The 15,563-nt window shown below is 45.6% G+C and overlaps 1 protein-coding gene across 9 annotated transcripts in view; it reads right to left on the bottom strand.

Moving 5' to 3' along the window:
* The window catches only part of LOC103619530 (lethal(3)malignant brain tumor-like protein 3), a 36,696-nt gene extending 24,151 nt beyond the window's left edge, over positions 1-12,545 (bottom strand). Inside the window, exons 1-8 of one of the 9 annotated variants that reach the window (XM_017739934.1) lie at positions 7,393-11,834; positions 6,971-7,131; positions 5,551-5,608; positions 4,427-4,515; positions 3,133-3,237; positions 2,357-2,492; positions 1,766-1,857; positions 682-833 (exon numbers count right to left, since the gene is read on the bottom strand). In XM_017739934.1, coding sequence (XP_017595423.1) covers positions 682-833; positions 1,766-1,857; positions 2,357-2,492; positions 3,133-3,237; positions 4,427-4,515; positions 5,551-5,608; positions 6,971-7,131; positions 7,393-7,438 — 839 coding nt within the window. In that variant the 5' untranslated portion in view covers positions 7,439-11,834. The other 8 variants (XM_017739933.1, XM_017739936.1, XM_008638078.2 and 5 more) reach the window with 8 other exon arrangements.
* Positions 12,546-15,563: the final 3,018 nt, after the last annotated feature.

Below are 15,563 nucleotides of genomic sequence, written 5' to 3' on the forward strand. Positions count from 1 at the left end.
GGTGTGATCACAGTGTAGAAGACAAGCACTACCTCGTTAGAATGTGTAACACCAGGTTTTCAAGGCATTCAAGCTATCCCAAAAGAAAGGGAAATACAAAGAAAAATCTTGCAATGGTTTGGTTGGAAGAGACCTTAAAGCTCATCCAGTCCCATTCCCTGCCATGGGCAGGGACACCTCCCACTGTCCCAGGCTGCTCCCAGCCCCAATGTCCAGCCTGGCCTTGGGCACTGCCAGGGATCCAGGGGCAGCCCCAGCTGCTCTGGGCACCCTGTGCCAGGGCCTGCCCACCCTCACAGGGAACAACTACTTCCCAATATCCCATCTATCCCTGCCCTCTGGAAGCGGGAAGCCATTCCCCATGTCCTGTCCCTCCATCCCTTGTCCCAAGCCCCTCTCCAGCTCTCTTGGAGCCCCTTCAGGCATCACAAGGAGTTTTCTTATTCCAATGCTTCCCAGACAGCTCAGGCCACCATCACTGGTTCTGCACTGAGCTGCCCAAATGGGAAGGGAACTACTGGGCTCTTTGTGAAAACCCCAAGTAATTATTCAGATGCCTAAAAACTGACAGAAGATCCCAACTTTAGTGCCAGCATTTAACATCTCAGCTATTACCCATAGATGAAGAGCAGAACAAAGCCAGTCTAGCTGCAGACATGTATCAGAAACAGAATCTTTTACCAGTAGTCGTAGCTCTCATCCCAGTTATCGAAATGGATCAGCAGCCGGTTTTCCACCATGTCCGTGACGGTGGCGACACAAACCAGGGACGGATTCTTCTTGTCCACTGCCTCCAGTTTCATTCCCAGACGAAACCCAGAAGGTGTGACAGGCTGAGGAACAGGACACCAGGAAAAGGAAATCAGCCACGTTCTTGGCCATTGAAATCCCCCTTATAAACTCCTTTGGCCCCAAAACCCACAGACCAAAACACACTACAGTTACTGCCAAGAGGTCTGCAGACAGGATTTCCATGAGTTCTGGCAATGACTGTTACTATTGCTAAAAAAGAGCTCATGTGGCTCAAAAAACAGCATTTCCAGGAACACCCACCACTGCAGACCCCCAGGCTGAGACCCCTTGCAGTGATTTGCTGAGGATAATGAGCACTGCACATCTTGTTTTACTGGTGGAAAAATTAGGAGAGTCTTCAAGGAGAAGTGACTGAGTGGGAAGCAGGGCAGAGCTGGGCCCTGATCCTGCTGGAGTCAGGGATTGTCCATGTGCAGCTTCCAATCCACCAGCTTGGTGTCATCACAGTAACATGAAACGGGACCAAGGAGTTCAAGGGAACTGAGGTTAACAACCACTGAGAAAGCACCAGTGGGGGAAGGATGACAAATGCTCAAGATCCACAGCCCCATAATAAATCCCATGGCACACATGAGCATGCTGCTGGAAACCAGAAATTATTTTGGAAATGATTAAATTAGAGGAAAGTGACACAAATATCCCGACTGTAGGGGCACAGCAAAACAGACGGTTGTAATATATTTAATAAATGGTTCAGTAAATCTTTTCCTCCAGCATTAAAGTGGAAGGGAAATACAAATTCTTTCTCCGGAAAGTCAGTGACTGGGGAAAGGAAGAAAAATTGTACTAGTTTTCCTTCTTAAAAATAAAACACAGCAGGAAGTAGTTTGCATCTGATTGTACCGTGGTTGTACCTCTGACATGAGCATATTAAAACCACATAAATATTCTGGTCAAAACTCACTTAGCACCAGACCTACTGAAACCCCTTCTATTACATAGCACCACTTACACTGCTGAGGGTCTTAAAAAGGCTTTTTGGAGCTGCTTGAGCTTTGCAGTTCTTCAGATAGGAAGTCCAATTAAATTCTCCGTCCTTGAAACCTAGGAAGAGAAAGAAAAAGATTGTTTTACATGGCCCTGGTACAACCTGGTGGGTTTTTCAGAAATGGAAATTACCTGGAAAGAATATGAACTTTGCATGATAACTGCCCTGCTATGATCTCCAGGGGCTGTGCATTTCAGCTAAACCAGCTCTCTCTTTTTCACCATAATGGCCAATCATTAATCTCAACCTTCAACTGTTTCTAGGAAATTGAATGCAGGAAAGACTTGAACGCGGGAAAAAAGCAAGTTCTGAAGCCCAGAGAGACATCCAATCCAGAGCTTCTAATGTGACTAACAATGTCAATCTTTGGGAACATCAAAGAGAAGGTATTTTGCTCTTTTGTGAGTCACTGTGTTAGTTAAACCTCTTCCCTTTAGCCCCTCAGATCAAGTTCCACGATGAAATCAACACTAAAAATGAAATATGCAGAGCCAGAACATCTAGTTCTTAGTAGAATTTACGGTTTCTTGTGCAGCTCTCTATTTTCTTTCATACCTTTAGGAGGGAGCAGCTTATGGCTTGTTTTTTCACACCAGCCCACAGGATGGATGTCTGAGGAATCAGCATTACACCAGAAGTCGTAGCACTCTGGGTAACCATCGAAGTGCAGCCGCATCCTGTACCCCTGGACCTACCGTGAGAGAGGCTCCGATTATCACCAAGGGTCACACAGAAGAAGGAAAATCACTAATAAAACACCCCCTCACATTTGCACTTACAGAGAAAGTAAATTAGGATCTCGTTTATTCCTCCGAAAGTCTAGTTGTATTTTAACTCATCTGCTCTCCCAGTTTCCACGCTCCTCTTTCCCCACTTCAAACAGCTGGAAATAAAACTGGTCAGTGGAACCTCCCTGGGCTCCTGCTCCCTGCCATGCACAAGTTCCTGGGGTACAAAAGCAGCCCCAGAACTTTCATGCCTATACCAGATCAACCCAGATTTCACATAACTGAAGCTGCATTAAAGCATTCGGACTTGTTTATATTTACTAAATCTTAGGGCCTCATGGCATTGTTCTTTTTCATATTTGCTCACTACAGGTAATTAATAGGTTTGCTATTCTTAGTTCCAAGTGCAAAAATCTGACAGTAGGATTTCAGGCAAAGATTTTAATCACGTAACATCATTCCTTCAGTGTCATCTTGAACTCCTACCATCAATTAACTAATTAAAGTACTCCAAGTACTAACTAACTGAAGTTTCTACTTATTGAAAAAAAAATCTAAATGCACATGGGACTTTTGGAGTCAAAGACAAGAAAAACAACTGACCTCAGCCACTGTGAGAACACAGACTCGAGAGGGGTGCTCAGGATCCACCCCTTCCAATTTCATTCCAACTTTAAATCCATTTCGGCCTTGTGGGAATGATTGATACTGTGAGGGGGGGGAGAACCATTTGTTTTTAATTCTTAAGGACAAAATCTATTGCAGAGCAGTCATCAGATACTTAAGGCTTCAAATTTTTATATTTCAGGCTTCAAATGTTCAACTTAGAGAAGAAAATCCCATCCCCAAGTGATTGCTGCTCCAACAGACAGGTGCAGGCTCAGGGATCAGTAACAGCACCATCACAGTATTTCACATTTACTCGTTATTCTAATTAATCTCTCAAAAACACCGAACTGTTGCAATTAGCTATGAACACATCTTTGAGCAGATGTAGAAATGAGCTCTTCTCAAACACAAAAGAATCCCCTTCCCTGCTCAATGCAGAACCAAAGAGCTGGGAAAGCTACAATCACCATGTGTCAGTCCAGACTCTCCCCAAAGGTAACTTGCCATCTTCAAATGGTGAAAGGGACAAGGCAGGCTTGATCTGCAGCCCAGTTTTACAGTTATTCCAGAAAGCATTTGTGTTTTTCATTTATCTGTAGTCTCAATCCAAGTGAAACAGTTGAAACACAGTAAAAGTTTAAAAGCAACCTGAATTGGGACTGCAAATGACCCAGTGCAGGACCAGACCTTCCTTCTAAGCTCCCTCTGGAAGGACCAACAGCCCTGGGCTCTGAAGAGCTCACTGGGAGCTGCACATTTAACTGAGCTGCAGAGGCAGCTTCAGCAAGGCTGAACTCAGCCTCTGGCACCTCCACTGTGACTGACACCAACGCCCACCCTCCCTCCAGGCACTCGCTGAGTGAACCTGCCCCACTCTCTGAGCCAAGGGACTCAGGGCTGTCCACAGAGAAAGGCTGGGAGGGCTGTGGTACCACCACAGAGGACATGTGACAGACACTAGGCTGTCCCTCTGTCCCTCGCCAGCAGCCCCTGAAGTTGTCCAACAGCCAGAGCAGAGCAGATCGAAACAGCTGCTGGTTATTTGTGAGACTCAACAGCGTTTTTTACACCCTGGATTGTGATGAGACCCCCAGGGCAAATGCCTGTTTCCCCCGGGCAGAAAACAAACAGTTATTGCCTGCTTGTACCAAAACAACTCAGAAATGCAAGTGCTGGCTTGAGGGTGGTCTCCAGTCCCACCTCCACTGAGAATCAATCCTGTGATTGCCAGTAATCCTGTGATGTTGCCTGAGAAAAACAGAGCAAGAGAGCGAAAAAAGCTGCCAACCTCTCTGAACAGCTTTTGGGGAGCAGCTGGCATCTGTTCCTCTTCCAAGTAGGAAGACCAGTTCCATACCTTCTTCTTTCCAGGAAGCACTAATTAATCAAAAACAAAGAGGAAATCAACATTGCTCTCTGATGCCTCCTGCTCTTCTCCTCCTCCTCTCTTCTCCTTCTCCTCCCACGTTTGCTGTGGCACCGCAGAAGAGGCAGTGTTACTCAACTTTTGAGGAAAGGTAGGAATTCCAGCAATAGGAAAACCGTGCTCACTCCTCAGGAAATGAACATTTATTGTACTACAGGTCAAATGAACTGCGGCACCTGGACTGCTGGCAAGCTGCCCATGGAAAGGTGCCACGGGAAAGTCTGGACAAGACAGAGTAACTTAAAATTGTGGGAATTAATTCCTCCTCCTGACACTTCACAGAGGAATAAGGGGTTAAATATAAAATAACAGGCAGCACAGAGAGGCATATAATGGCAGCTAAAATAAGCCTAAAATAAAATAAGTGAAAAACCAAGTGAATTTTTGCTCAGTTCACAAGATTTTTTTTTTTTAATATATACACACACATATATTTATAGCCTCCTAATAACACAATGCATCTACCAGAGAGGCAGCTCCCAGATGATGAAAACAACTCGGATTCATTCTGGTAGAACCACAGTCATACACACAGAAAATTACATTCTAAATGTGTATTAAAACTCTCCCCCCAGTTGTATACTAACTAATCCCTGATTTAAGGTATATAATACGTTTAACTCATAGTCTAGAGTCAATCATGTTGTTCCCTATTTATTTTCTACTTAGCACTGTAGGCTGTGGCTGAAGCTCTCCAAAGTCAATGGAAAAAAGATTCTTATTGTCTTCAGTGAGCTCTGGGTGAAGCTGACTCCTTCCAGATCCTCACCCTGTGCCCATCATGCAGGCAAATCCAAGATATTCCTGCCACTACATCTCTGGAGCTGACTGTGCTAAGAGGGTTATGTACCTAATAAGCTGTTCTGAATGTGAAATGAGCTCTACTGTCCTTTCCTCTTCTGTTTATTATTATTCACTTTATAATAGCTACTAAAAAAAAAAAAATCTATAAACATTAAAGAAAAGAGACTATGAGCTTAGCTCACCTTGTTTTATTGGTTTAGTGTTTCTGCGGCTTTTCATATTATTTGATTTATTCTTCTCCTAGACACAGATACGTTAAAAAGAAGTTTAGCAAGATTGTTTTTCCCTCCCTCTGATCATCTCACCATGCAGGTACAACACGGATGTAACAGGTAACTAACAGGACTATTAGCCAGCATTGCTGTCTCTTGAACAACCCTGCAAGAACATCAGGAGGGAATGTTACACAAATAACGTTGATCCTGGTATCCCAAAGTGCTGTACAAGTTATTTCATATAGGCTACTGAAGTTCACTTAAATGTGGCTGCTGAAGAGCACAGGACCAAAATCTCCATTATAATACAGAGGATTTGCTTTCTGCAATGCAGGATCTGCTGCTCACGTCAGCAGCCTCCCTGGAACACTCCTTTTTCCTTTCCCTTTCTTACGTCCATCTATGCCAGGGAATGGATACGGGGGAAAAAAGGAATCTATGAAGCCCTAAAGGAAGCAGAAGCTTCAAGTAACTCCTGTCACAGATGAGCACCCCAGACAATGTGGTCTCCCTGTGTCACACTCCGAGCCCGACTGTCGTTCCCGTTTCTTCTGTGCATTTGCAAACTGGGGTTTGATTCCTCCCAGGCAGTCATTTCTCAGAGCAAACCAAAAAAAAGGCAAAATGTGCCAAAGCTGCCTGCCAAACATTCCCCAGAAGGGACAGGGGGGCAGTTTCTAATGAGGACGAGGAGAAGGGGGAAAAGAGAGACCGCAAGGACTTCTGAAAACATCCATCCCTTAAAACATCTCACCCACATCACAGAGAAAAGCTGAGCAAGACGATGAGTTAAACTGCTCATGACAGCAGAGCTGCAGCTTTATTGCCCACAAACACCTACCCCAGTGGGTCTGCTGTACAGAGCCCTGCACTATGTGAACAAACATAAAATGGCTCAGAGAGGCTCTGATGGGTGGGAGCAGAGCACAGGGGGGCACAAAGGGCCCCAAGAGGGAGTCAGGGGCTGCAGGAAACTGAAGGGAAGATCAGCTCAGGACTGAGGTACTGCTATTTATGCACCATTAATACAGGTTTCAGGTGATGCAGTGAGAGTACATGCAAGTAATAAAACCCAAACAAACCCTGTGGTTTGACACTGATCTTCAGTATCATACAACAGTATCTGAGTGCAGCTGTTCTGGAGACGTGTGGTTTTATTACTCTGAACTCCTGACTTTCACTTCACCTGAGCAGTTCATTCACCCCTGGGACTCCTCAGAACAGATATTCCCATCACTGATGCAAATCAGGATCAGACCCAGACCATTCCCTGGGTACAGAACAACCTCCCTCAGCCCAGTCTGCACTGCACAAGGAACGCTGAGACAAACAACTGCCCCTGCTTTTCACAGCTCTCTTTAAAGGAAGCACATACAGCCTCATTTACCTCATCCTCATATGCATTTTCCTCCTCATCCTCTGAATCCAGAGGCAATCTTCTCTTCCTCCGGAGACGTCTGACAGGTCTGCCAGCCTCAGTCACCTGACAGCCACTGCTGGTAGTAAGATTTCCATTATTTCCCGTTTCTGCAATCATCTGGAATGTCTCTGATATCATTAAACATCCAAAATTAAAAACAATATCAAATTAAAAGTGCAACATTACTCCTGCAGTGTTCCCAGTGTCTCTGAACCTCTTGGAATGAGGAGGCCTGGGCTGAGGACCTGAGGAAATGAATGGTGTCTGCAGGATTTCCTGGATATAGAACTGTAACACTTGGTCTGATGGGTTCATTCTACTCACAGCAACTCCATGTTCCCTTTAAAGGCTTTCAAACAAAAAATGGGAAAAATCTCGGGTTTCTGTACCTCTCCCTGTGCTGCTGGGAGCCCGTTTGAGTACAAATCTTTCCATTCTCAAAGCAATCCATTTGCTCACAGGTTTGGGAATCGGAGCAGGGCACGGCTTGTCTGGGCACTGCAGAAGCAAAGAAAAAGACAACTATTACATTAAAATGTTACAACACCTTTCAGGAAATGAGTTCTATCAAAGTCCTTTACAAACTTTCATTAACTGACACTCAGTATCCCATAGTGAGGGAAGTAATTATCATCTGTGTGCTGCCACACCGCCTCAGTAGGGAAAACCCCCTTTTATTTGTAATGTTTTAATTTCGGAGCACTGGTCTCCAACAGTACTCTCAGGCACATCTTGGTTGACTTGATGATCTTAAAGGTGTTTTCCGACCTTAATGACTCTGTGATATTATCTATGAAGAAGCTCTACTGAATAGTGAGTAATTTAATCAAAGGAAACTGGTGATTTACAAAGTGATGCTGAACAGCCTGAAGGACTGACCGGGGTAAGAGTGACCCACGTTGCAGCAATCTGTGGAGAACTGCTGCCCGTGGGATGGACTCACACTGGAGAAGTTCATGAAAAACTGTCTCCCACTAGAGGAATTCCCTGCTGGAGCAGGGAAGGACTGACTCCTCTCCCTGAGCATCGACAGAAACAACCTGTGAACTGACCATAACCCCCACTCCCATCTCCCTGTGCCACTGAGGGGAGGAGCTGGGAACAAGGGAGGGGTTTGACGCCCTCCAGCACAACCCTGCATATACATGGCCTGTCCTGCCAAGGACATCACAGGAAATCCAGATGCAGAACTAGAAAACCCCTCCAGACACACACAGGGCAGCTTTGGAAAAGGAATGATACGTGGCAGACTTCAGACATTCATCCTTGGAGCTTAAAACAGAGGTCATGAAGGAACACTTTACTGGTCCAGATAAAATTATTAAAGTGTGTTAAATAGTGTCACTGTGCATATTTTATTATTCCTGACCTGCAAATGCAACCAAGCATCAAAAAAAAAAACCACAACAAAACCAAAACAAAACTAAAAAACCACCTTTCTAATGAGCAAATAGCTGCAAAGATTACTCACTCCTTGATCTTCTTTACCGTCTGCATTATGGAGCTACTGAACTCCAGAATGAAAGAGGCAAGTCAAAGGTGGTTGCATTTCCAAGCTCTACTCCAAAGCTTTTATTCCAAGCACTTCATTAGTCTGAGATCTTTTCTGAGCAATCTGCACTTCACTGAAACCTCAGTCTGAAAGCTTTGGTTCCTTCTGAAGCAGGGCTCCTTGTTGAATGGAGAAGCCCTTTCGTCTTCTACTGTGCGCGCTTCCTGGCCTCGGGATCCTGCCTCCACACCCTATCAAAGCTTCATCCCAAGCGTTCTTCCCGCTCTTTATCTAAAGCTTGTATTTCTTAAAGCTTCAAAGATGCTGGACTTGCTTCTGAAAGGCTCCCATCCTCCTCTGCAGCCCCAAGGAGACAGAGCATCATTTCCATTTCAACACAAAGAGAAACATCCCATTTTGAAGAAATGATAGTTCTAAGTGACTCAGCTTCCTGCAGGATTCCATCCCATTCACTTCCCTCAAACTCTTTAGGAGCAGCAGCATCCCGGTGCAGACTCCAGGGGCTCCGTGCTGTGTCTGATGGGACAGCTCAGTCTCATGGCAGAAGGTCAGTGCAAGGAGCATCTCCAAGCTCCACATGCTGTTCCAGAGTTCCCGTGCCCAGGAGCTGGGAAGGTGCCCGTGGCACTGTAGGAGCAGAGGACTCCGGGGGAGTGATGCTCCTGCACACGAATGAACAGTTCTGCTTCTGCCCAAACCGGTGCAGACAGAGCTGGGGCTCCCTCCTGCCACAATCTCACAATGTTCCTGCGGCCAGGAGAGCTGGGGAAGCCCAACCCCAGCCCCAGAACACCTACATTTGTACTAGAAAAACAACGAGCACCAGCAGGTGCGGAACTTCTGCAGCCGGTGTCCGTGTTCAGGGTCACAGAACACATCCACACCCCCACGGCTGCAGGGAGAGGCAGGAATTGGACTAAATGAGCCTTGTGTCCGTGGTATTGGATATATTAATATTTGATGTAGCCTTGTACATCTATAAACGTTTGTTTGTAGCAAATGTTTGGATGCCAGTTTCAACAAGGGCAAACCCATCCCTTTTTAGATGTTATTCTTTGCGTTCAGGCTTTAAAAATAAAGAAGCTCAAGCACCAAGACTATTTACAAAGCTCCCTCGGGGAGAAGGAGTTTGGAAGGTACTTGGACAGAAGTAGTTAACTTGGATAATTTACTTCAAACTGGGCCAGGAAAACTGTCAAAAATAACAATGTAGAAAATAATCTTGAACTTAACCAGAGAAGACCTGATAAAATAATCGGTCTTTCTCATCTGCATTTTATAAATCCAGTAAAACCCACAGAAAAATATAATAAAGAAATGGCTTTTCTTATAATGCTCCCTATCAGTAAAATCTACAATAAAATCAAGACAACCCAATAAAAGGAAGCAAACAGTGCAATTAAAAAGAGAGCAGAAACTAACTTGAAACACTTCGACAAACCAGAGTCAGGCCCGAACATTCCTCATTCGTCCCAGTTCGTGATTTCTTTTCATCTTTAGCATTTTAAGGCTCAGAAACATTAAGGCAAAAGAAGATACTGCAAAACTGAGATGAGTCATTCAGTTCCAAGTTGCAGATTCGGATTTACAAAATGATAAATGATTGCCATATCTGGCAGAGATAATGGAGCCTAATTAATATGCTCCCACCCAGACCTCAATGCTTTATCTTTAGACACGGAATCCACAGGAAGAGGTCAGAAATACTCAGGTTTTGATCTCATTTCTGCCCCTGAACCAATGCAGCCTTGGGAAACCACCTCATTGTTACTGTAAAAAGCCAGCTTTGGCTTTTAACATCCATCTTACCTTCATTAGGAGACCAAAAATTAAAAAAAAAAGGAAGAAAAAAGGGCACAAGTTCACACAAACTAAGGGTGAAGGCTGAATGGGTGGATGGGGGTTCACTCTACTTCCATAAACACCATCAGACTTAATGGGAAGAGAAACATTTCAACAGAAATTCCATTTCAGGTGCTGCCAGGATCATTTCCAACGACATGAGAACTTCAGTGTCTCTCTCTGGTGAGGAATGCAATGGTACAATAAACCCAAAGACTGTAATCAATAATAACATGAAGTTTGCAGCCCTTCTGGCTGAGCTTCCATGGACTAGGAGGTGAAATCCCATTCAAGAAGCAGCTGGCATCAAGAGAACCATCTGATACTGTGCTGCTCTGGGAATAACCTACAAATCACCTTTCTGCCCTGAAACAGGGCAGGAGCTGAGCAAAGCTGCTCCTCTCACTCGGAGCGAGCTGGCTCTGAGAGCTCTGTGCATTCCCCGTCTCCTGGGAGCTCCGCAGCAGTGTCTGACACCCGACGTGTGACATCTGCCAGGCACTCCTGTGCCACCAGAGAGGAACAGAGCTGCAGTTTAAACAGAAACACACAAAACCCATCGGGACTCCTTGCAGCACAGCTAAACTGGTCTCAGAACTGCTTGGAATACTCAGGAGCTCAGACACAACCACCTCACCTGCACTTTGTTGTGACGATGACAGATGATGCTTTACTCATCCATCAAAACCTGTTACTCACCTCAGGCAAGTAATATTTTGCAAGGCTGAACTAATACCGTTACCAAAAACAACCCCAGCCTCACCTCCAGGAACCTCATCAGTCAGGGACTGAAACGAACCTTCAGAGCCTGCAATGGAATTGTACCAATGCCTCAAGAGAAAGTGTCAATGGCCACTGGCAAGCATTTAACGGCGCGAAGAGACTGTCTATGTCAGTGAATGGGAAAAAAAGACAAAATTCAGAATTGAGGAATTCCAAGCTCCACCGATTGCACTTCCTACTAATTTTTGTTTCTCATGAAGAGAGAAAAATTGTAACTACAAATCAAGGAAAATGCTGCTCTGAAAGATTAGAGGTGGAAAAGGGTCTAGGAAGGGAGAGGGATGCCTTAGCTGGTATGGAGAAGAAGCCAACACTTTGTGTCTCAGTTCTGCCACAGGACCACAAGATGAAGCACTTGGGTTTTTAGGAGTTTGTCCACCTCATTTGTACAACAGAGCCCTTCCAAGCTTCCCCTAAGCACACAATAACATATGGATTATGGTAGGTGCTATTGCACGGGCAGAGAATAAACAGCACCATGGCAATGTGACCTCAATCAGCTCATAAGCTCACACAGCAAAATTGTGAGTTTACTCTGAACCATCAGCTCATCCTAGAACGAAGCCCAAAGCAGTGTTTGAGCTTGTGAGCTGCTCATCTTGGTTTGCTGACACAGCTGTGTCAAACACACACACACGTATCTATTTCAGCAGTCGAAAGAAAAGCACTGGCACAGGCTGTGGCTGCAGAACGTGTGCCCCTCCCACACCCAGCCCCTCTCCCTGCCGAGGCCAGCTGGCATTCCAGCATTCCCATGGAGCACCCGGATCAGCACACCTGACAGTGCTGCCTCATGTCGTGTCTGACTGCCCCCCTTTGCTGCCTGTCCCTGCAGGTTTATGTGACACCATGGTGGCCGTGTGGCAGCAGCTCCTCTCTCCTGTCCTTACGGGCACTCTGTGCCACGATGGACAGCATTCCGACCTGATCCACACAGAATGGGAGGGATGCAAAAGAAGGCACAAAACCTTATTTCATGCCCACAGAGTTAATGCTTTCTGGTCCTTTACGGAACGTGAGGAGCAAAAACGGAGGGTACTTGCAGTTTTATGGCTTTCATTAAGAGCCTTTGGTGCTGAGCTGCTTTCCCCAACTCTACTCCTGCTTGGGAAGAGCAGTGGCTCTGGGGAGGACACCCGGCCACTGCCTGAGCCCTGCACAAACCTCACACTCGACGGGGCTCAGCTGGGATCCCCAGGAATGTCTCCTCCAGGCCTGAAACCACAGAGCTGCTAATCCCGGTCCCTGGGGATCACTTGTAACCACTGTAACACTTAAACACACTCTGAACATCACCTCTGAACATCACCCAGAAATCACACACCTTACAAACCTTCACTCTCCACGGGTGACCCAAAGTAGAATCACAGAATCCTGGAATGGTTTGGGGTTGGAAGGGACCTTAAATCCCATCCAGGTCCACCTCCTGCCACAGGCAGGGACACCTTCCACTATCCCAGGGGGCTCCCAGCCCCATCCCACCCGGCCCTGGGGATCCAGGGGCAACCACAGCTTCTCTGGGCACCCTGTGCCAGGGCCTCCCCACCCTCACAGGGAACAACTCCTTTCCAATATCCCACCTAAACCTGCCTCTGTCAGTGTGAAGCGTTCCCCCTTGTCCTGTTGCTCCAGGCCCTCATAGTCTCTCTCCAGTTTTCTTGTAGGCTCCGTTTAGGCACTGGAAACCTGCAATTAGGTCACCTTGAAGCCTTCTCTTCTCCAGGCTGAACAATCCCAATTCTCTCAGCCTTTCAAAAAGTTTAAAAGCTACAGCATAAATAGGGTTGTCAAAACAAATCCTGTGTGATTCATGAACACAACCTCTACCTGTTTGCTTAGCTCTACCATGCATTTATCCCATCACTTTGCTGGATTCAATCAGAAATTAAAAAAACAAAACAAAACAAAACAACCAGGAGATGAGCCAAAAGCTGCTACACCTAATAATAAAACACCCATTCCTTGGGGGTAAAGCATTTTACCAGTAAATTGAACCATTCTCTGGAAGATAATCTGCCAAATTCAGCAAAGCAGGTCTGCCCTCACACCTCACCTGTGGAGCACGGTGAGTGATGCTAATTAGGAGAAACAGGGTTTGGTCAGATCTCTGCTGGCCTTGGCTGCTAATTGATTCCACGTGCAGGAGCCTGCAGCTGCCAGCCTTCCCTAACAAGCATGCACTTGGTCATTTTCCCCACAAGTCTCCAACCTAATTTTTCATCCCACTGTGGCTCCTTCTTCCCACTCTTCTGCCCATGCAGCACAACTGGAGGGCTTGAGGAAAGGCTGAAGTAGATTAAAAACTACAGAAAATATGAGAGAGAGGTAACAGCGTGGGGAAGAACTGACACTGCAACTCAGGAATCACCTTGTTATTTCACAGAGAGACTATAAATGCCCAGAGTAAACACTGCTGTGGGTCAATCTCGTTTTGATCCAGTTTATCTATATTTTCTTGATATTCAAACTGTGCAATTCTGAGAATGGGATTTAGGCCTCCAAAACACTTTCCTTTGCAGAGGTGGCATGGACTGGAACATGGACACTCCACACCTTATCCTCTGACAACACTCACAGTGAGATTGTTGGGGTGTCCTGTGCCAGGAGTTGGACTCGATGATGCCTGTGGGTCCCTTCCAACTCAGGGTATTCCATGATTTAGTGATCTCCATCACCACCCTGTGAGAATCTGATCCCATGTCCCAGTATCAGGCTTGCAGCACATGGCATCTCTCAGAAAACGCCAGCACTCATGGAAAAGGACAAGGGGGTTACACTGAAACTTCACCCTCAAATCCACATCCCCCAACACCAATGGAATATATTGTCATACCCAGAAGTATCTCCAGTAAAAGCTTTGCATGAAGATAAAGTGAGATAAGAGCCAGTGAGACCTTCTCCTGCAGATAAACCAACACAATTTTAAGCATATTTTCAAGTAAGACTACAGACACTGCTCTAAATAAATTCAAGATGCTACTTTTAAAAATCAGTGTAAAAGCCTTAAAATTTCAGTAAATAAAGAACTGGTAATAAAAGTGCTGACAAACAGCACGGCTGAGGCAAGGAGAACACACCCTGGGTCCTGAGGAGTCAGTGGGGCAGGAATGGTCTGCAGAGCACATCTGGCTGTACCCACTCACCCTCCTGCCACTTGCTCATTATGGAATGAAACCCCTGAAGACAGAATAAATCGCCTCTGGCCGAGAGAAACAGAGCTGGCCCTGCACAACCTGCCCAGCAGTTGTACCCAGTTGTCCTCAGCAGCTCAAATTTGGCTCTGATTCCACCCTGGCACTCACTGGGAATTACAATTCATTTTACACACGTTCAGCTTTAATGGGATTACTTGCAGTATAAGGTGCAATAATTTTAGGGTAAAGCTAGTGCACAGAGGCCAAAAACGTCCTCTGTTTTAACTGCATCTGTAATTACTTTATAAGACTTCAATCCAGCAAACTACCCTGGGGACTCCTATTAATCATTATTACATATCTCCCATTGCCAAGCAGGAATACTCGCTCAGGAAAAGACTGTTCCCATCCTCAAAAATGTATAATCTGAGTAGATTATAGATCATAAAGTGAGGAAGCAAAATGCTGATGAGACCATGTCGGACTGTACTTAATTGCTGTGGAGGAAGGAAAGTTCGAAGCACCAAGTCCCTGTTTTCCCTCCTTTTTACTTCTGTTCTACTATATAACAGAATGCAAACCAATAAGGTCTTACAACTTGGCACAAAGTATCAGAGCTCTTTATCCCTTAATCCCAGTTACAGGCCATTTTTTAAAATTTATCTGGGCAGTAACTGAATAAATTAAACGTTTTCATAGCATAAATCTAATCTGATTCCTTGCGGCACCAGGAGTCCATAAAACTGTCCTAATCCCTTTCTCTTGACACCAAGCATCACTCAGATTGTCCCACACTGATCCCTATCCGCAGCCGATCGATACTTTTGAAGGATTACATTTATCCCTCTATTTATTCAGCACCGACTTCCCCTCTCAAAATCCCCATTCCATTAGTTCTGCACTTTGAATTTGCTGCCAGAAAGTTTGATGATTTTTTTGGTTTTGTTTATCCCGTCATGTAAAATCTCTGTTTTCAAACTTAAATCTTTCTGGTTTTGGGGAAGTCTCCAATAACTGTTTCTACTGCACTGGATTTACGTGTTTTTTAATATTATTGAGTTGTCACAGTCCCGCGGAGTTTCACCGGAGCGGCGCCCAGGCGGGATAACCCCGATTTTCTCCACCAATTCTTGCGTCAAAATTGGGCAAAGGCCACCTCAGAAACTTTCTGACTGTGCCCCGCAGCGTGCGAAGAACTTCAACCCGCGTTTTGCCCGCGTTTTGCCGGGTTTGCGGTGGTTTGGCCCCTTTTGGGGTTTAAACGCACTTTCCGCGCCGCGGCAGCCCC

This window comes from Corvus brachyrhynchos, unplaced genomic scaffold (assembly GCF_000691975.1).
Source record: "Corvus brachyrhynchos isolate BGI_N302 unplaced genomic scaffold, ASM69197v1 scaffold257, whole genome shotgun sequence".
Lineage (NCBI taxonomy): Eukaryota > Metazoa > Chordata > Aves > Passeriformes > Corvidae > Corvus > Corvus brachyrhynchos.